The sequence below is a fragment of the Podarcis liolepis genome, assembly GCF_965112155.1.
Source record: "Podarcis liolepis genome assembly, chromosome: 11".
NCBI classification, from domain to species: domain Eukaryota; kingdom Metazoa; phylum Chordata; class Lepidosauria; order Squamata; family Lacertidae; genus Podarcis; species Podarcis liolepis.
In genome coordinates this window covers 37,262,779-37,285,278 of record NC_139565.1, presented here as the reverse complement: position 1 = coordinate 37,285,278, position 22,500 = coordinate 37,262,779, and the positions used below count along the sequence as shown (strand labels likewise).

The 22,500-nt window shown below is 40.5% G+C and overlaps 1 protein-coding gene and 1 long non-coding RNA gene across 4 annotated transcripts in view; one reads left to right on the top strand and one right to left on the bottom strand.

Moving 5' to 3' along the window:
* The window catches only part of TBCA (tubulin folding cofactor A), a 31,675-nt gene extending 20,046 nt beyond the window's left edge, over window positions 1-11,629 (top strand). Inside the window, exons 2-4 of one of the 2 annotated variants that reach the window (XM_083465562.1) lie at window positions 2,536-2,641; window positions 5,823-5,909; window positions 10,408-11,629. In XM_083465562.1, the coding sequence (XP_083321688.1) occupies window positions 2,536-2,641; window positions 5,823-5,909; window positions 10,408-10,488 (274 nt within the window). In that variant the 3' untranslated portion in view covers window positions 10,489-11,629. Of the gene's footprint in view, window positions 1-2,535; window positions 2,642-5,822; window positions 5,935-5,985 lie in introns of both variants that reach the window. The other variant, XM_083465561.1, reaches the window with a different exon arrangement.
* The window catches only part of LOC310688739, a 34,154-nt gene continuing 19,874 nt past the window's right edge, over window positions 8,221-22,500 (bottom strand). The window contains exons 2-3 of one of the 2 annotated variants that reach the window (XR_014517117.1): window positions 13,982-14,100; window positions 8,221-8,288 (exon numbers count right to left, since the gene is read on the bottom strand). This is a non-coding gene — a long non-coding RNA (uncharacterized lncRNA). Of the gene's footprint in view, window positions 8,289-8,348; window positions 8,443-13,981; window positions 14,101-22,500 lie in introns of those variants that run through there. The other variant, XR_014517118.1, reaches the window with a different exon arrangement.

Sequence of the window (22,500 nt, the reverse complement as noted above, 5' to 3'; positions counted from 1 at the left end):
TTTAGTTTTTAAGGAAGAAAAAATAAGTTTCATTCTGAACACTAATGCACACCATTAATATTACTAACTGAACTAGTATAACTAACATTAGAACAAATGTGTGAAGTTACATTAAAATAATATTCAGAAGTTAAACACTTATATCTTATTTTTTTCTTCTAATTAACTTTTAAAATATAATATAAACTTTGTATGTTTAAGAAACTGCATCTTAATGGCTAATTAAGACGTGTAATCCTGGGTAGATTGGTCTAAATCTCTTCCCTAAAAGTTACACCAGGTGCTATGATATATCTAGAGTTAAAACAGTTAAATCCCATTTTTAAATCACTAATTTAATTACATACTTCTTTCCTATTGAAATTCCTTGGTCTTTACTGTTTGTTTGCTTGGAATCAAAACCCTGAATTTTTGAACATATTTTGCAAAGTACATTAACAGTTTGTGTATTTTATTTTGGTTGTATTAGGGAAGGCTTGGAAAATCTGGATTTATATATGTTCTTGTCACTGTTGTGTAGTTTGGATTCAAGGGACATAGGAGGACAACAGGTGTGGAAGCACAAAAGCTTGTGGTGAATTGAGGGAAGTTGGTAGAAATTGTTCAGTTTGTCATAACTTTGCTGATAAAACTAAAGGTAATAATGAATAAAAACCTTAAACTTTGTGGTCATGACATGAAATTACTTTTAAAAAAACTCTTTGTAAGTGGCAAAATTTAAAAGGAAAACATTTCTAGTTTTGATTTATTTGGCATTATCCATTTGATTTATTTGGCATTATTTTTAATTGTTAAATGAAATTTAACCTTAGTATGTGTTGTGTAGAAAGTACACCAACCTCTATATTTAAGCTACAGATTGTGCCTCTTAGTTCTAGCATTTGTATTTTTGCTCTTTATGATAATCAGAATTTACTTTGGAGAGAAAATACAACAACTGACAAAAGAAGTTGGTTGAAGGCAATCCTGTTCTAAAACCAGAATCAAGTATTGAGGCTAAAATTTAGTTTCTTGAATTCAAGTCAGCAATTTTCTTGTGATGCTAATACTTTAACACACTTCTGAACTTCAGTAATTGCTCACAGTAGGATTGAATTAGAATTATCTGATCAATAATCAGTAATGTGAACTGTTTATGTCAATACACATAGAGGTTTGCACTACTCTAGCATCAGATATTAGGAGATTCAGAAATGATGTATACATGGTGGTTATATCCTTTCTGAATTCCTAAAGAATCAATTTTTATAAAGAGGGACTTCATGTTGAGCAAAATATGACTCTTGATTTGGCAGCAGTAAGACAGCAATACTACATTGTTTTCATTATCATGGTTCAGTGAATAACCTCTATTGGTGTCTACATAGAATCTACTGTTGTAGACTCATAGAGTTAGCCCATTCTGCAGAGTTTGATTATTAACAATACTGGAATCTCTCTCTTCCCCAATCCTCTGGCTATCAGAAACCAGATGAAATTCTAGTCATACATTGCTTGTAGAAAATTGGTTTTGGTAAGGCTTGTGTGATTGGGCCTTCCTTCCTCAAGGACCAGCTGTCAAAATATCCTTTGCCACAAAGATGGTGTTGTTAGAAGAGGATGCTCCTTCTTGAGGCTATGATTGAACATAGGATTGGAGGCATTGTCTTAAGCATTTTGAGCTTGGTATTTTGGTCTTTGGCACATTGAGTATGAAAGACTAGGACAGACCCCGGAATTCTACTGTGTGTGTTCCTGCTTGCCACCCTCCGTTAAAAATATGCCACATTACTTTGACTGTCCTCAGGGAAAGTCTCATACCAGAGCACATAAGTAATCAAGCCGCAAAACTAAAAGATACATATTATTGTTGCAAGGTCAACCAAGATGCAGTTTTACTAGGTAAAGTTGGTGGAAAGTCTTCTGGTCACTGTTATAACCTGGGCAACTAGGTTCAGCAGTGAATTTAGATCATACCAAAGTTGTGAGCCTTAATAACCAAAAAGGACTGTAAGTACAATCACTAGTAGAAGACCTTCTTCCTCTAAACTTCAAGATCTACAAACAAGCATTATTTCAGTTGTGGCTGCTAGATACTTTCAGTCAAATCCAGACATTCATATTCTGCATTTGGGGTATGTGGAAGTGAGGAATATCAGATAGGAAAACAATGGCTGGCATCCAAAGAATTGCCACAGGAGACAAAGTGGGCTTCAGACTTTAACAGACCCCCATGGTGTGTGGTGACCTTTTTTTTTTAATTGAGGATTATTCAAAAGCAGTTTGTGATATGACATTAATGGCAGTTTTCAAAAGAAATAAAAGCCAGCTTTGCACTGATCAAGCCTTGCTCTTGAGCCTGAGCAGATCTTTGAATCCCAAGCTATATATGGTGTATCAATCAATATACGATTAAAATAAAATGTAATGAATAATAGAACATGGAATGATGATGACATTTTGAAATTATTCTATTCTATGTGTGTAACCTTTCAGTTAGGAAAACTTGTATTAGCTTTTATAATGGAAAAGTTAATTCATTATTTTTGTATGCAGCTTGGCAAAAGAAAAGGTTATGTATGAAAAAGAAGCAAAACAGCAAGAAGAAAAGATTGAGAAAATGAAAGCTGAAGATTCTGAAAATTATGCCATTAAAAAACAGGTAAACAACTTCATAGTTCATGAATATATGTTATCAGTTGTTATTTTTAACTGAAAAGTATTGTGTGTAGGGTTTTGTTTAAAAAAAAATGTTTCAAATTTGTGTTTGTGGACCCATAAAAAGAATATTTAGTGCTATACTAGAAGTCTCCAAGTTGAGGCCCCAGGGAAAGGAGTTAAACTTCCTCTCATCTGCCTGCAGTCTGGACTGTGTATCTTCACTTTGGGTGTAAAAATGATTGCCTACATAGTTAATTCTAGAAATATTAATGGTTTGCAGAAATAGTAACGAAATAAGCATTGGGGTGAAATAACTGGTCATTGGTGCTCTGTAACAGGTTTCAAGGATTAGAAATGTTGCCTTCCCACACAGTGCATGGCACTGGCAGTTTGTGACTATGCCATGTGCCAGCCCCTCCTCCAACTTGTGGAATTGCAGTTGTCCTATCAGTCAGCCCTTGGGTCTGCAGATGCTGTTGCTGAAAGGCAGGCCAGCTCTGCGTAAGGCCTCCCTCATCCATGATCTGATTATGAATGAGGAGGTTGATCTAGTATGTTTCACTGAGACCTGGGTAGGTGAGCAGGGTGGAGTTGATGCAGCATCAGGGCAGACTTGAGCATTTGTTTTGGGGGTGGGTGTTGCTGTAGTCTGTAGATATTCCATCTCTTTCCAGGCAATCTTTTCAGGACTTCATAGGGCCTGTCCCAACATGACACCAGCCCAATGCATTGGCAGGCCACAATCTGGACCTTGTTTTCTCAACTGGACAGGAAGAGGGTGATCTGAAGGGGGGGATATTGACATTATTCCCTTATCATAGTAATATCAGTTCCTGTTGAGGTTTAGGCTTTCAGCACCTTTTCCCCTTTGCAGAGATGGGGAACCTATTAGGGTGGTTTGCCCTTAGAGGCTGATGGATCCAATGAGTTTCCAGAGGACTCTGGGGAAAGTTTTAGATGTTTTGAGTGGCACTCCTGTCAAAGCCCTGGCCAACCTCAGGAACATGCAAATGGCTTGGGCCATTGACACGTTTGCCCCTGAGCACCCTACAAACATGTAGTCTGATTGGTTTCCTCGTATACTCCAAAGCATAGGGCAAGGAAACAAGTTGGAAGACCACTCAAACACAACTAGAAGAAATATCTGATTGAATGCAGTCAAATACTGGTGAAGGCTCATCATTGAGCCTACCTAGTGGCAGGAAAGGTACCAAAGAAGGCATACTTTGCTGCCCCCGTTGCATCCTCATTGTGCTGTCCAGCAGAGCTTTTCTGGTTAATGCAGGGCTTCTTACCATCTGACCTGAAAGAGGTGGCAGAACTGATGGTAGCTGTGACTTGGTTGCAAAGCTTTTTGAAGATAAGATCGCTTATATCCACAGCAGATTAATCTCAAGGGGTGTCCAGAGCTTGGTCCAGTCCTGTTCTGAGTTTTCGTTAGTAAAGCTTGAGGATGTGGATGGGTAGGTGGCACTGCTTTGCAGTGGTTCCGGTCCTACTTGATTGGTTGTTTCCAGAGGGTGATGCTTGGGGACTGCTCTTCAGCCCTTTGAAGCCTTCAGTGTTGTTTTCCTCAGGGTTCAATTTTATCCCCCAACATCAACATGAAACTGCTGAGTGGGATCATCCAGAGTTTTGGAGTACAGTGGTACCTCGGGTTAAGAACTTAATTCGTTCTGGAGGTCCGTTCTTAACCTGAAACTGTTCTTAACCTGAGGTACCACTTTAGCTAATGGGGCCTCCCGCTGCTGCTGTGCGATTTATGTTCTCAACCTGAAGGAAAGTTCTTAACCCAAGGTACTATTTCTGGGTTAGCAGAGTTTGTAACCTGAAGCGTCTGTAACCCAAGGTACCACTGTATGCTATCAGCATATGCTAATGGCACACAGCTCTACTTCTACTTTACATCTACCAGTGTGACAGTGGATGCACCGGACTGCTGTCTTGCTTCTGTAATGGACTGGATGAGAGCCAACAAATAGTGTAGGAAGAACCCCATCTGTCACTGTTGTATCCCCAGCATTGAAAGTGGTTGTGTTGAAAGAAAGAAAAACAGATGATTCTGATCATGGATCTCTTACATTTTGCATACTTTGGTCCACAGCTACATGTGGACCTTGAAATCTGTTCTGGTTTTCATAGTTGGAAGCTCAATGGGACATTGTTTGAGATACCTTGGTCTGGTGGCTATTAAGAAGCTACTTTTAATTCCTTTTGGTACCACAGTGCTTTATAGGTTGAAAGAAGCAACAACATTATAAAATAAATTCAGAATGGGAGCTTCTGGTCACTGGAGTTGTTGCTTGTTTTCTGAAGGCAGAACGTATACTCTGTCTACGTGTCAGCCAAATTGTGGACATATTTTTTTCATGACTACAGGTGCTTGCAGTTGCACACACTGGATTCTGTTAATATTTTTGCTTAAATACAATCATGTGAGGGCTTAAAATTCATATAATTGTTGTTAATTAATTTTCATTTCTATCCAGGCTGGATACATGATAGAATTAACTGTTTACACCACATTTTCAGTGCATGATTTTGAGGGTTAAAAACATTCCATGATTTTGTATGCAATTACAAAATTGTTTTCTGTAGATGTATGCAAGATGTTCAAATTCAGTGGGGTGCCAGACCAGTAATTTTGTTCAAAAAGCATGGTGAGAATAATCTCTCTCCTAAAATGAAGCCCAAGAATGAGTAATAACTTTTTATGCATGATAAGCATCAAAAATATGAGCCTGCTGGTCTTTGGTTTTCATTTTACTTTACCTTTGTCTTTTAGTCAGAACCTCCTGCAGTGAGCATACAATGTGATCAATAACTCAATAACTTTTTTCATGCAGTAATTATCTCTGTGTGGTATTATCTGAACACTGTTTTTATTTATTACCAAAAAGATGCAGGAGATATTTATATAACCAGCTGATCCCATTTTGGACGAAGCTGTTTTTGACAGCAGGGGAAATAGTTTATATTAAATAGTTTTTAAAAAGAAATATTTCATGGAAAGCTTTTTAGCAGATCTTGCTTTGGTTTTAAAAAGTATTACTGAGTACTTTAAAAAAAATTATTGTATATAGAGTAACTTCAATAGGTTTGCATTATTTTAAGCAGCTAAACAGTAGAGTTGTATACTAAAATTGAATAGTTCATATACTTAATGAACTTCCATTTTGCAGATTGAGGTCTTGCAAGAATCTCGAATGATGATTCCTGATTGCCAACGCAGATTAGAAGCTGCACATGCAGATCTTGCTCAGCTATTAGTAAGTACAAAAGAAATAACATTTTGTAGAGCTTTCAACTGAATATTTTTAGTTGATAGATCAAGCTAAAAGGTAGATAATCAATTGATTGATTATGCATATGTCTCATTGCTACCAAAACTTTAACAAATATTCATTTCAGGAATACTGAAGGAACTTTGAGAACCTAAACCAAACCTGCCACTTGCTTGAAGGAAAAGACATATTTAATATTTGTTTATTTTCTGTTAGAGTAACCAATCCAAACCAAAACCCGCCCCCCTGCAAAACATGCCTGCTAACTTTAAGGTACAAAAATTAAAATTTGCCCTAGCAATGAATCAACTACAGCTATAGTTAATTAATATTTAAACTCTTTGAGGGTTCAGCTTTAAATTTCTGCTGTTTATCTGTACTTTGGGAGTTGGTGTAGAAGTAAACCTAGATCAAGTATCAGTTTTGGCCTCAGGAATCCCAGGTTCATTTCCTCCTCTGCTGTGAAGCTTTGGGCTAGTCACCATCTCTGTGTCCGTATCACTGAGTTGCTGTGAGGATAAAATGGGGTTGGGGAGAACCATGTACATCAGCCTAAGAAGCAAAGGGGATGGGGGATAAAAATAATGCAGTGGGACTGAGTGTTCTCTCTCTCTAATTCCCCACTTCAACTTTAGGCCCATATGAAACAGGATTTGAAATCTGCTTTACACCTTGGTTTCAAAGTTTATTTAAGATAGAACCTTCATAGCATTAATCTTGGCTAAGATTTGTGACAGGGACGCGGGTGGCGCTGTGGGTTAAACCACAGAGCCTAGGATTTGCCGATCAGAAGGTTGGCGGTTGGAATCCCCGTGACGGGGTGAGCTCCCGTTGCTCTGTCCCTGCTCCTGCCAACCTAGCAGTTCGAAAGCACGTCAAAAGTGCAAGTAGATAAATAGGTACCACTCTGGTGGGAAGGTAAACAGCGTTTCCATGCGCTGCTCTGGTTTGCCAGAAGTGGCTTAGTCATCCTGGCCACATGACCCGGAAGCCGTACGCCGGCTCCCTCGGCCAATAAAGCGAGATGAGCACCGCAACCCCAGAGTCGGTCATGACTGGACTTAATGGTCAGGGGTCCCTTTACCTTTAAGATTTGTGGCAAATTGCCAGGGGGCTTTAAAACTAAATATCATGATAAAGTGAAGAGCTATGTTAGGTCTGTACTGGTGTCAACATTTTTGTTGAATCCAGGTGCTTACTATCACAATACTGCCAAAGAAAAATGCACATTACATACAGTTTTTTGAAATAGGTGATTTAGTTTGCCCCTAAAAACAACAACACCATAGAAATATTTGGAGTAGCAATCATTATCTTAATCATTGATTGAACTGATTGCTCCAAAGTTAGGCTATTAGAATCACTGGTACGCATACTAACATTGTTTTTGAAGGTTTTCTACTTGGTTGCTTTTCTATATGCCTCCCAAAACTTCACCTCCTTGGAATTGAATGGAAAAGTGAAATGGAGTTCAGTATCATTTGCATATTAGTGGCACTGCACTCCAAATTCCTGGTTAACCTTCCCAGCTGTTTCATGTAGATTTTATATTCTACATCCATTACATTTATACTTATCTGATCAAGGCAGAACAGAGTGGTACTATGACTTATCTTGATTGAGACACTATTCTTCTGTTGATGCAGCCTAGAATAGCATTAGCTTTTTTTGCTACCGCATCACACTGTTGATTCATGTTAAACTTGTGGTCTCCTTTTCACATGTGCTATGGGCAAGCCAGGTGTCCCCCATCTTACACTGCAGCTGGTTCATCCTGCCTAAGTGTAGAACCTTACATTTGTTTCTATTGAAATTCATTTTGTTTGTTTGGGTTCAGTTCTCCAATCTGTTAAGGTCTTTTAAAATCCTGATTCTGTCTTCTACAGCATTAGCTATCCCTTGTAGTTTAGTGTCATCTGCAGATCTGATGAGCATCCCCTTAATTCCTTTATCCAAGTCATTTCGAAAGACATTGAACAACAGTGGGTCTTTTTTTTTTTGAGAAACCCATGCTGGGTCTTTGTAATCATGGCATCCTTTTCTAAGTGTTCACAGACCAGCTGTTGAATTATCTGTTCTAGGACCTTTCCTGGTGTTGAAGACAAGCTGACCGGTCTTTTTTCCCCTTCTTGAAGATGGGGGACAACATTTGCCTGTTTCCAGTCTGCAGGGACCTCACCTGTTCCCAAAGAATTCTCTAAAATTATAGACAGAGGCAAACTCCTTTAGTACCTTTGAGCACAGCTCATCAGACCCTGCATATTTATTCATTCAAAGTAGCTAGGTGTCCTATTACCTATCTTGGGCTACAGCTCCCTCCTTGCATCATTTATTCTGGTATCACCAGGTTGGGTTGCTTTCCTCCTGAGCGAAAACATAGGTAAAGTAGGAATTGAGCAGTTCTGCCTTCTTTCTGTCACCCAACAGCATTTCTTTCATCTTCTCCACGCAGAGGACCTATTATTTCTATGGTGTTCCCCTTGCTTTGAATGTAGCCAAATAAACCTCTCTTGTAAGCCTAAATATTTATATTTTATTGAAAAAATTCAGTGAGAAAATAAAGTAAATGAACAGAAAAAAATAGAAAAATAAAAGGGGAAAAATACTTGAAATTGTGATACAATACAAATATAGGTAATTTAAGTCTCACACAACTACTGCATCTCTCCTTTTTTACTGTTTGGTAATCTGCTCTAGGAAAGCATCATCCAAGTCTTTAGTCTGGCTTGGAGGTCTATAGCAGACACCCACAGTAAGGTTACTGTTGTTTCCCTCTCCTACATATACTGTCAAATCATCCCTCCATGCTCAAGTCATGGATCTCTTCACAAGTGTACACATCCATTACATTTAATGCTGCTCCTACTTCCTTCCTGTTTGAGCTATTCCTTTTGAATACACCCTCAATTTATATATTCCAGTCACCCCACCATGTTTCCATAATGCCTTTTAGATAATATTTGCCAACCTGTATTAAGAGCTCAAATTCAACTTGCTTGTTTTCCATACTCCGTGCATTAGTATAGAGACAACTGAAACAATGCATTATTCCCTCCAGTTGATTCCTCCTTGTAGTTTTTTGCTCTTTAGCATGCTTTTTTTTAGCACCGCCTCAGCTTTCTGTGCATCCACGAAGCTATTATCCCAGTACCAGGTATTCCCCTGTCATATGTAATATTGTCTCTATCCCCCTCAGGAGGGGGACAGTATTGGCATCTGCTGAAGAGATTGTCATCAGCTGGAGCACCAGGGCAATAGAAACATCTTCCTTGCTCTGGCAATGAATGTGATAACAAAGCTTTCAGATTTTACTATTGTTTGTGACTGATTATCCATGTTTTGACTTTTCTATGCTAATCAAGCAGGGGCTGAGTACTTCTTTCCTTTGGGATTCATGCTAGCACTTTAAATGGGAACACTTCTTTGCAAGATTGTGTGGATTTATGATTAAAAGCTAAAGAATGGATTTCAGTGGGCCAAAAATCATTTATTAAAGGTCAGTGTGTTTTCAAAATTGGGCCTGTGCAGTGAGAAGTAAGCACCGTAGCTCATTACTATATCACCCTTTACCAATTCACTATCATATGACTGACAATTGAACCTAATAAACTGGGTATTATGTCATGTTCTGCTGCTGATATTGAGTATCAATCTTTATTGGCATAGAAAAAGTGCATTGTATACATGGATCAGAATACAACACAGTTAACAAAACATAGTAAGAGATACTTTAGGATAAAACTGTCCAGTGAGGTACGAAAATGGCTCTTAGGACCTATGGTGACATAATTTCATAGTGTCACTCAAAAATCTTGCCACATTCTCCACAACATCATTACTACAATTGTTCAGCAGATAAGACACCCTGGAAGAGTCAGTGCAGTAAATCCTTTCCTTCAGTAAGGGGGCCAAATACTTATCATATATTTTTGTATAAAATGGGCAGTAAAATAAAATGTGTGTGATGGATTCAACCTGTTTTGTGCCACAAGGACATTATCTTTCAGAGTATGGGATTTTCGAGAATCTATCTTGCAAAACTGCAGATGGTAAGATGTTAAATCGCCAGGGAAAGAGTTCTGCATAGGTGAGAATCGTAATGCTGGTGTAAATATGGAGTGTCCTGGCCAAACAAGAGGGGAATTCCCAACCCCAATGGGGAACAGGTTTTATTGGCTGTACTGCAAAGGGTTTGGAATTCATTTGCTAGGATTCTTCACTTGATTATCTGGAATACTTCCAATTGTGGGCTCTGCAGAAAGCTGGGCTCATTGCAATCCAAACTGGATACTGAGTAATATCCAGTGTTACTCAGAATAGACCCACTGAAATCCATGCAATGTATGACTAACATTGAATATCACCCTATATGTTGGGAACTAAAGTGCTAAAGCCTCCTTCGTGATGCATATCAATGCAAACAAATAGTTTTAAGCTTTAATAATTTTTAAAATAGTGAAAAGTGTGCTTTGTTTAATTTCAGGAAAATGAAAAAGAGTTGGAAGAAGCTGAAGAATATAAAGAAGCACGCTCGGTACTTGAGTCAATAAAGTTAGAAGCCTAGATAGAGTAGTGAAAAAATCAATGTATGCTTTGGGTCCATTGTTAACATAAATGGTCAGACATTAGTAAAATGTATTTCCTAAAGTAGTGTTAGGAATGATGATGTGCTCAAATGATCCGTACCTTTTTTTGAAACCATTTTTGAAAGTTGTAAAATCCACAATACAAATTACAAATAAAAACAAAAAAAAACAAGCCCAGAGAGCATTTTTCCTTGTGATTTGTAATACAGAACGTATCTTACAGAAGTACAACAGTATTCAGAAACACACATCTGTATACAGTCTACACCAGCCTGGGCTGCTTTGTATACAGTTTAAGCACTTTATGTGGAATCTTAGTGTTTTAGCATAAAGGTCCTGAAACACCTGCACTTATTCTCCTTTGTATGCAAGAGAGTGAAAGTTGTGGAGATCTTGATATATCTTTTCTGTAAGGGAGTACAGTGGAAATCTGACAACACATCTCAGGACTTTGCAATTTTTAATTGCTGTGGCATTTAGGTGTGCTCTCAAAATAAGGCTCAAAAGAAGGTGGGTCTCGAAGAAGCTATGTAAACCACTGTGTTGTTAAGACTATCATTCTCTCTTGCTTTCTAATTCTGAGATCCTATAGATTCTAATATCCAAATTGTGATTCCTGTTTTTAAAATCCTTCATGTTTTCCGCTTTCCCCCCGATAGACTTGATTGGTATTTCAACCCCATGTTTATAGCCATATTTGCCATTTCAGCCATGTCTGACAGCTTAGTCGCTGCTTTGGTCGCTTAAAAATGCCTTGATAATAGCTGTCCATTCCATAGTTAATTCTTTTAATGCTGCAGGTATGAAGCAGTTCTTAACCCCTCTCCCTTAAACAGTGTTGCTTTCTGGTGTGTTAAGTGTTTAATGGAGAAGTCATAGCCATGTTGTGTAAGGATATAGAACCTGTGTAACAGCTTACCCCACTATGTACTGAGAGCAGTACTGTAGAAGTAAGAGTATGAGAAGTGGCTAAGAAAAGAATACCCTGCGTCACATGGAAATATGTGCCCTTTAAGGAAAAGAGAAATTTATTCCATCTACCGTATTTCTGTTGTTGTATTGTTATATGGAAAAACATTATTGAAAAGAAAAACAATTAAAATGGTTTGACATCATGTACATTTTGGGCCTGTGATGGATTTGCATTACTTTTCTGCCTTCAGAGAAAAGACAGAGAAAACAAAATCATTTGACCTCTCAAAACCAAGGTCCAGAAGAAACCAAGAAATCACACAACTGGACACGAGGGATACGATTAAGATAGCCCAGTCAGTAGAGCATGAGTCTCTTAATCTTGTGGCTTTGAGCTCCATGTAGGGCAAAAGATTCCTGCATTGCAGGTGGTTGGACTAGATTGACCCTTGGGATCCCTTCCAATTCTTTGACTTTGACTCTAAAGGATCTGGAAACTAAGCCTTATGAGGAACAGCTGAGGGAGTTGGGTATGTTTAATCTGGATAAGAGGAGACTGAGAGGGAGATATAACCATCTTCAAATATCTAAATGGCTGTCACATGGAAGATGCAGCAAGCTTGTTTTCTGCTCTGGAGGGTAGGACCTGTACCAATGGATTTGTTACAAGAAAGGAGATTCTAACTAAACATCAGGAAGAACTTTCTGACAGTAAGAACTGTTAGAAAGTAGACCGGACTCCCTCGGGAGGTTGTGGACTCTCGTTCCTTGGAAGTTTTTAAGCAGAGGTTGGATGGTCATCTGTCATGGATGCTTTAGTTGAGATCTCTGCATTGTAGGGGGTTGAACTAGATGGCCTTTGGGGACCCTTCCAACTCTACAGTTCTAGGATTCTATTATAGTGGCTGTTTTGATATGTAAATGTTAGGAAAACAAGAAGTGAAAGTAATAGAGAAAGTTTATTGTTCCTGCTGGAGTGTGTGTCTGCAGGTCCCTTTCCCCACCCACACAACATATAGCTACAGCAGGGGTTCTAAACCGGTCCACAAGCTTCATTCTGATGGTCCAGGGTGTGTCTGTGAATTTGTTGTTGAAGACAGGAGATGGCCCATCCATCCCATTAAAGATTTATACTGATTTTTGAATTGTATTTTATCGCTTCTTTTATTTCTTACCTTGTATTTTATTGTATTCTATGGAATTTAGATTGTAATACAATAAAACACAATATATGAAGAAATAAAAAAGCAATAAAATAACAATTAAGGATCATCAGCATCTAGCTAGCACACTGCATTATAATTGCTACAATGGGCAGAAAAATCATTAAGTAGTCGACCAAGAACCACCGCAATTTTCAAGTGGTCTGGGGAGCAGGAAAGTCTGGGAACTACTGAGAAAGTCTAATGAATTTTATTCAGAAAAGCCTTGGAAAGGGAGTAGGTCTTACCCAGGTTTGAACAGAAGCAAATTATTAGCAATCATATGGTGCATTTTTACTGAACTTAATTATTTTGGAGAGGGAGGAAATTTACCCAGAGAGAGAGAGAGAGAGAGAGAGAGAGAGAGAGAGAGAGAGAGATGTATAAATATGCACACATGCAGAAACTATATATGCTAGGGGAAAGAGGTCTTGCCAAAGATATACCAATTTTGTGGGGTGAGGGGCTATTGAGGGGTGATAAATATGGAATCTCTCATCAGCACTGAATAAAATGCTATCTCCCAGCAAAAGCTGCAGCAAATGAATCCTTGATCATTTGTTTCTGCTCCACGATGCAAATTAAATGTGGATTAAAATGTGAATTTGGGGAACGGGGAGGTTCTGTTACGTAACCATGTTAACTTCCCACCCTTTTTACTTTATTGGTACATGTTGGTAGATCAGAACTTTAGCAATTAAATTGGGGACTTGGTAATAAACATGTTATTCGTAAACCATACAAAAGTACAAGTATTCCCAAACAGCACTCACTGTCCAGTTATTTCCTGCCACCTCTGGTCACTGCCTGCTGGGGATGCAATGCTTTGCTAGAAATAACTGTATTAATATTGTGTGCAGTGACCCTGTTAATTCCCCAGCACATGCATCTAGTGAGCAACTGTCTCCTTTACCAGAGTGCTTGCAAGGAACAGAACCCAACTTACAGGAACCTGTATTGCAGGCATAACATTGCTTGGGCTTCTCTGAATAAATCGGTTTATGAATTACATTACTGACTGAAAGATGTCATGCAAAAGTGTGCTCATAATTAAATTTTAAAGGCTAAAGCTACATTTATTTATATAGATGATTTATATACTGCCACAGGGTAGTTTACAACAAAGCAAACAGATAATAACATGATCCTTTAAAAGGTAACAAACCACAGAATAGTTACTAACAGAATCAGCAGCAGCAATCCAGTCTCTTCTCCAAATGTCTTTTGAAAAAGATCTTAAGTAACCACACACAAAAATGTAGAGAGGGCCAGATGCAACTCAGAAGGAAGGAAATTCCATGTATGAGGAGCTGCTATTAAAAAATTTCCTTCCTGCCCCCCACCCACCACCATGTACCTCATACTAAAGAGGGTCCACCAGGGAGGCCACATCTGCTGATCTTAGAGGACAGACCGGTTGATAAGGAAGAAGGTGCTCTTGCTGGGACCCAAGCCGTTTAGCATCTTGAACTGGACCTAGAAGACAAGTGGCAACCAGTGTATTCACTAAGATGAGTAATATGTTCATGACCTGCTGTCCCTAGCAGCATTTTTGCTTCAGCAATTTCCAGACCATCTTCAAGGGTAGCCCTAGTCCAGCCTGGAGGTTACCAGAGCATGAGTAACCATGGTCAAACGATCCCTATCCAAAAATGACCATAGCTTGCACCAGGTGAAACTCAGCATAGTTGCTCCTAGCCACTGAGGCCACCTGGGCAAAGATAGTTCCAAGAACAACCCCAAATTATGCAACTGGTCCTTCAAGGTGAGTGAAACTCCATTAAGAACAGATAGTTCTGTCAACTTCTGGAAATCGGAAACCCACTTATGGCACTTCCATATTGTCTGGATTTAGTTTCAGTTTGAGGTACTGATGAAACAGAGATAGAGCTGGGTGCTGGTAAGACCTCACTCCAAATCCCCTGATGACTAGTCCCAGTACAGTGGTACCTCGGGTTACATACGCTTCAGGTTACAGACACTTTAGGTTACAGACTCCGCTAACCCAGAAATATTACCTCGGGTTAAGAACTTTGCTTCAGGATGAGAACAGATGCTGGATGCTCCAGCGGCACGGCGGCAGTGGGAGGCCCCATTAGCTAAAGTGCTACAGGTTAAGAACAGTTTCAGGTTAAGAACGGACCTCTGGAACGAATTAGGTACGTAACCAGAGGTACCACTGTAGTTTCATATAGATGTTAAATAGCATGTTTAACAAGACTGGACCCTGCAAGACGCTGCGGGAATGCTCCCATGTGGCCAAGCAAAAGTCACCCAATCTCTGAAAATGTCTTTGGAGATATGAGTTGCACCACTGCAAATTCATTGCTCTCCTTTAAACTGACCAGGAGGGAAACGTATGTATTCTCACCTGTGTCCCCACCACCACACACATAAACATTTATGTTAACTTAAAACACAGGTGTGAGGATTCCATGCTTTGAAATTACCATTCCAAATCAAGCATAGGATTTTGGCTCAATTGTTCATGCTGTTGCTTAATTTTGGTCAATATTTAGAACAAACAAAGGAACCTTGATTTGAAATGTATCTGTTTTGCAAGTTAGAGTGCAATGATGTAGAATCTCCCTTCTACCTGCCTGCGCTCCCCCATCTTCTTCCCAGATCTGCTCTGAAGGGTTGGGGAAGACCTAAAACAGATGTCAGTGGAGTGCAAGGAAGAGGAGAAGGAAGAGACGTTTCATTTCATGTGTTTCCCTTACTGGTTCAATGGGATATGCATAGCAGAACTTGCTGGTGTACTAAGGGTTCCTATAGGAGGAGGAAAAGGGAATGATAGAATTAGAGAGGCCATTTTTTGTTTCAATAGGCTGGAAGCAATATTCATAGCAAGGCTCAAATAACTGCTTTTGGATACATACTCAAGAGTTCCAAAAACAAACAATCCCAATGTATTTTAAGAGCATTTATTTTGGCTACTCTCTTACACCTCAAAATAACCACAAGGATTCAGACTTAGTTATGCTTAGTTACAATTTCAATTTGTGTATTCTAATTTAAGCCCCATTTATTTCACTGGGCCTATTCTCATATGCCTAATTCTGGACCCATTGCACAGTACTTTGTTGTACTATACTAAAGTGGTTTCACTCCTACTGCTAGAGTTGTTTTCAGAAAGTAGATATGGGAGGCTATTGTTCAGTGCCATGGAAGTTGCAGTGTCCTGCACGGTTCCATCTTCTCACCCATACTATTTAGCATCTCTATGAAGCCATTGGGAAGTTCAGGAGTTTTGGAGTGAAGTGTCACCAGCATGCATCTGAACCAGGAAGGTTATATGTGAAGAGGGGGAAATGTATTGCTGTTGCCTGTCCTTGCTCTGCAAATCACAGAAGGGTTTCAGGATAATAAGGACTACACATTTTACGAACACATTTCTGAACTAAAGTTTAACCGGAATGTGGCTGGTGGAGTTAATTTACAGTGGGAGAGGTGAGAAGCAGAGTTCACTCCATCAGCTCTGCTGTGACAGACCATCAGGCCTCCTCTCCCTCAAGTGTCACCAGGGAGGGGCTATTCCATAAGACTCCCTCAGTGGAAGAGATAAAAACCAGAGCTAATTCCATCTGCTTTGCCAAAAGCCCAGCTCCGTCAGGCACCTCCTATGCCAGAACTGTGCCAGCTGGTCATTATAAAAACAACTATTTGAGAATTGGTGCCTGAGTTTGATTTAAAAACAAACAGGCATTGTCCCTCCCTATCCCTCTTACCTTGTGTGTGTCATTGTTTTTTAAGACTGTAAGTTTTGGTCAGGGCTGCCTTGTTTTAATTGATTGTATGTAAGCTACTCTCTAGCGATGTATGGAAGTGAGAGCTGGACCATAAAGAAGGCTGATCGCCGAAGAATTGATGCTTTTGAATTATGGTGCTGGAGGAGAGTCTTGAGAGTCCCATGGACTGCAAGAAGATCAAACCTATCCATTCTTAAGGAAATCAGCCCTGAGTGCTCACTGGAAGGACAGATCGTGAAGCTGAGGCTCCAATACTTTGGCCACCTCATGAGAAGAGAAGACTCCCTGGAAAAGACCCTGATGTTGGGAAAGATTGAGGGCACAAGGAGAAGGGGACGACAGAGGACGAGATGGTTGGACAGTGTTCTCGAAGCTACCAACATGAGTTTGACCAAACTGTGGGAGGCCGTGGAAGACAGGAGTGCCTGGCGTGCTCTGGTCCATGGAGTCATAAAGAGTCGGACACGACTAAATGACTAAACAACAACAACAAAGCTGCTCTGAGAGCCTTTGTGGCTGAAGAGCTGAGTACTAATGCTATATAAATTATGAATAAAGTACAAAGTTGTTAATGTCATGCTTCCTTGCTGTTTGGGCTAAAACCAGCAATTTCTTTACAACCAACTATCAACACACACACATACAGGATAGGACAGCCACACCTATCCCATTCAAAGCAATCTTATGCTGTTTTAAAAGTCATGGTGAATTTTGGGAACTGTAGTTTGTTAAAGGCGCTGGGAACCACAGTTCCCAATATTATTTGAGAAAGACATGACTGCAGCATGTAATGATGTAATCAGTTGGTTAGAATCAGTGGATGAACATGGGTAATATAGTTTTCAGAAAAATATTTTTAATATTTATATTACGTATTTCTAAAAACTGCAGCTGCCACCATAGAAGAGTAATTATTTATATATTGTCACAACTTTCCTCCAAGGAGCTCAGAGTGATGCACATAGTGCTCCACATCCCCATTTTATCCTCACAGCAAACCTGGGTTAGATTGAAAGACAGAGACTGACCCAAGGTCACCCAGTGGGTTTTTCCAAGCTGAGTGGCAATTTGAACCCAAGGTCCTAGTCCTAGCAGCCACAATGCCACACTGGCTCTGTCTACCCTTCTCTTACATGCAGGAGGGTATAGCTCTTCTAAGCCATATATGAATCTTTTGTTCATGTGCCCATTTCTGCAGATTTAATAAACTCAATTAATTAAAACTCTGACAATTAATTAACTGGCTGCACAATCCTATGCATATGGTCTGAAGGCATATAAGGTCATCACCTTGCTGAAGCTAAGCAGGTCTAGTGTGACGGATTATAATGGTAAGAAAACAAATAAAATTTTCCTTGAAAGTTAGTCTCACACAGTGTTCAGTGGGACTTACTCCCTAGTAAGTAAATTTAAGATTGCGGCTTAAAATTTCTTTAATTGGGTGACAGTTCTAATTTTAGCAACTATGAATTGTTAGCCCTGAAGCATGTAAGTTGATTAAGAACAATTATTTTTAAAGTTCAGAAGCTTTTACCTTCCTTCAATAAACAGCTTCTGTGAAAAGAACAGATTTGCAGATGGATTTATGCAGACTATATGAAAGTCAAATGTAATGGAAAATTAATTACAAATACCTTGAACTAAGTGAATGACTGGTGGTGTTTTCTTTATATATATAAAAATGTTTAATAAGAATTAAGGAAGTTAATAGTATGCAGTCACCCTTTGTGCTCACTATCACCCTTGAATGAACTTGAAAAAAATCCACCTTTATTAGTCATTGACTCAGTCAGTTTGGCAGACTGCTTAAAAGGGGGCTGGGGTGACTTTTAAGTGACCTTGGTTGGGGGAAGGTATGGATAACAACTGGGCTTCAGGTTTTGAAAAATGAGGAAGAGCCATTAGTCACATCCACACCACACAGTCAAAGCACTCTTACACTGGGGAATGTAGTTCGTTAAGGGTGCTGGGAACTACGGTTTCCAATATTATTTGGGGAAGGCATGAATGTTAAATTATGAGTGCTTTAAATGTTTTGTGTGGCTGTGACCATTGTTTCTTTATTCCAGAATTCTCCTAGGTATGTAACCTCCAGCCTAAGGTGTGTAACATCCAGCCTAGAGAAGAGTTATGCAGAACTAAAAGCCTTGTTCTGGTGACATTTTGGTTGGTCCTAATAAAAGGTATTGTCCAGCTGTGGATTTTGGGTTGCCTTGGGTGGGGGGTTGTGGAGGAGCGGATGCCCTTCAATTAGTTAGTCTGTGGTCTATAGAGCCTGACCCATTTTTCTGTGGCCCAAACAACACCAACCCTGAAGGGGCTGCTGGCATGGAGGGGAAAGGAAGCTTTGGGGCAGTTCTTTATTTTGTCTGGTCATTACTCCACCTCCCTTATACAGTATACCGTCTTTCCATCAAGCAGCTCATGGTGGCTTACACAGCTCTCCCTTTCCTTGTTTCATCTTCACAACAGCTCTGTGAGTCAGAGGAGGCACTGCCCCAGCAACCTCAGTCTGCGCTTAGCCAATCGCCACCTGTCTGTCATTAGTTCTGGCTTCAACTTCATTGGCTGTGGCTGCTGCTGGCCTCTCTGCCTTCTGGCCTACAAGTCTCAACGAGCATCAGCCACCATAGCTGTGAGGTAGGTTAGACTGAGAGACAGTAGCTGGCACAAGGCTGTCAACAGTACATCCTTCCTCTGCCAGATGCTTGAAAGTTCATTAGTGAAGTTACATTAATAGGATCTATGCAAGCTTCATAATATTTCCTGGAAGATGGGTGTGGAACATTGGGCACTGCGTTATACCCACCAAGGGCTGCATGCAATGCCAGTACATCCAGTTCCAAGAAGAGCAGCAATCTGGATACGCACATAAAGTGCCACTTTTTAATTTCAAGCACTTTCCAGGTCTAGAATGAGATGGGAGGAAGGTTGTTGTTACCACTAAGGAACTTTTGAGCATCTGGCTTCGATGGTCCTTCAGAATCAGGTCATCCCTGTGCTGCTGCTGCTCCTCCTCCTTACTGCCACAAATGAGGCCCCACTTCTTTTCTGCTGGGCACTTGAGCAAGCATGTTCCTCTTGGGCTTCTATGAGATTTTTCCTGGGTTGTTGTGAAGACAAAGTAAAGGAGTGTAGAACCACGTAGACTGACTTGAGCTTCTTGGAGGACAAGAGGGATATAAGTCTAATAATAAGTGTATATTAAAATTCTACCTGAAGACATTAGTGGGGAAATGGTTAGAAATAAGCCTGCACTTCTCCTGCAGGGAGGTTCAGAGAGGTCCATGACTGGATTAGAACCATTAACTTAAAATAATGAGATGCCAGGAAAACCTGGTGTCAGAACTTTCCTCCTGTTTATTAATTGTAGTAAGTTTCCATTAGGGTATATATCATTGAATGAATGCAACATTAAGTGGTAATGTGCATGTTTGGAACAGCCAACACAGATCAAATACCACAGAGAGTATTCTCACAGCACCTTATATTGATTCCGGCACAATACTTCTAATAGAGGCAGTTCAACCGGTGATTGCAAGTTTGCTTGTTTGGTGCATTTGTCTACTGCCAAGGCAGTTCACAAGTCAATATATTTAAGCAAGAGGACAGAGGAGTACAAAAGATAAAACAATAAAGCAACAGTATGCTATCAGCCCATCTGTGGTCTCTTTAGGAATGGATAAACATGAGCCCTCTGCAGCCAAGAAGGAGCTGTCCAGGTTCTGAACCTTCTGAATTGGACATGCAGGACAGCAAAGCTTGCCAGCTGTAGAGTAAGGACTGAGACTGCCAGAGTGATTACAGTGAATTGGGCACAACCCCTATTTATTCTGAGTTGGGCTTATTTCTTATTATGCTATACAGCTTATTGCCAAAACCAGCTTCTAGGATGTTTACAAAATATAAAAACCAAGGTATGTAAATAGTTAAAATATAAATATTCATTGTTAAAGTATATTAAAATAACACAGCAATTAAAAACAAGAGACTCAAGTTGAGTCTCTTCTGCCAAAATAGGCTTCTGGTGTGGCTTACAGTTCACTGAAAAAAACTGTTCCCAGACTAGCAATCTAAAATGGCACAACAAAAAAGGAAAATTAATTGGGAGAGAAGAGGAAATAATCAAACTTGGGTATAAGATCTTAGTTACATGTTCTTCCAACAAGTATCTTGGGTGCAAAAGCTCATTGAGTTAAGGTACCAAAAGTTGCTAGCCTAGTCAGCTGAGCCACTGGAGTGGCCCTGCATCCTTTCTCTTCCCTGCTCAGCTGCAGCCGGATTCAGTGGCTGCTGCCAGGTGAAAGCTGGTGGAGACTTCTCAGCAGAGCTGGTGGTGACCCTGCCCCACTTCTCTTCTGTCCTCTATTACTCTATTTTTAGCTTAGATCTGCAACTTTGATTTGATTAATAGTCACATTAACATATTAAAGCCTTCTGATTGACAAAAAGGTGCCCCTTTTAAATTGGATAGCAGTGGCAGGCGGGGGTTAAGTCTTAATTGTTTCTAATACAAGAACTTTCAAAAATTGCAGATATTTCATTTTCTCTGTCACAAAGTAGGGAATGCCTCTTCTGAATTGATGCCAACCATGGCACCTGCGCAGATGGTGTAGAACTTCAGTTCTGTAAAACGGGTTGAGAATAGTGAAAAACATAAACATATTTAAAGTGGGAAGCATTTTGCAGACACTTTGATTTCTAAAGGCTCCTATATCAGTGAGAAAAAAGAACATTAGGACATTATATGCTCATTTTACAAAATCAAATATCTAACTTGTCAGAAAAGATGCATAAGGGGAAAAAATAGATGTGTATTTTATATTTACTGAGCCCTTTCCCTTCTCTATAAAGAAAAAAAGTGGCAAATGTATGTACTGTATGGATACTCTTCCCTTTTCATATTCTGAACACCAACTTCCAGTGAGTGAGTGAGTGAGTGAGTGAGTGAGTGAGTGAGTGAATGAATGAATGAATGAAATACCTTTATTGTCAATGTGCAACCTGCGTACAATGAAATTACCTGAACCTAAAATAATACATGGTGGCAAGAAAGTGGACAGGGAGAAGTTGTTCTTCCTCTCTCATAATTCTAGAACCTCGGACCATCCAATGAAGCTGAATGCTGAAGATCCAGGACGGACAGAAGAAATTACTTCTTTACACAGTGCATAGCAAAACAATGGAATCAGCTCCCACAGCAAGTAGTGATGGTCACCCGCCTGGATGGCTTCAAAAGAGGACTAGGCAAATTCATGGAAGACAAGGCTATCAGTGGATACTAGGCACCGTGGCTGTGTTCCACTGCTGGAGGTAGTATGCCTTTGAATGCCAGCTGCTGCGAATCACAAGCAGCGAGAGTGCTATCATACTCATGACAAGTTAGCTGGTGGGTTTCCCTCTCTCTAAATAACACTCCGAGAACAGGCTCCTGGACTAGATGGACCTTTGGCAGGGGCACTCTGGTATAACAAGATGGCTGGTTTTGGAAGTGATGGGAGCTGGAGCCCGATGCTATCTGGTGGAGGGGCATTTCCAGGGCTTGGCTTCAGCACCACTTGGGACAGGACACGACGCCCTCTGCGGGAGGAGAGCTGGGCGAAAGCCAACGGCTGCCCCTTTGGGTGCAGAGCGGTGTGGGGCAGGGGCAGGGGCAAGTCCGTGGGTCCTCAACTGCTTGGAGGGAGTGATAAGCTGCGTGGGCCGAAAGGCCCTCTCCCCACACGGCAGCTCCAGGCAGAGGGAATACCTTTTTGCCCCTCTGTGGCTTGCAGCCTGGGTCGCAAAGCTCCGCTTCAGGGTCCACGGCAGCAGAGCGCGCACCCGCGGCACCCCTGTTCCAAAACCAAGCCGGCACTGGGAGTCTCCCTACCTACCCAGCCCGTTTCGAGCCCGGCCCGGCTGACTGACTGGTTAGACGGTTGGCTAGCTGGCTAGCTGGCTGACCGACCTGCCTGGGCGCGCCGGCTTGGGCGAGTGGCGGCAATCCGGAGCATCTTGGCTCCGGCGTTCGCGTTCCTCCCCATCTCCACCCAAGCCTCATTACCACCCCTTAATGAGACCCCTTTACTCCGTGACGTGCAACCGCTCCATCTCATTAAGGAAATCGCTCTTCAATGCTGAT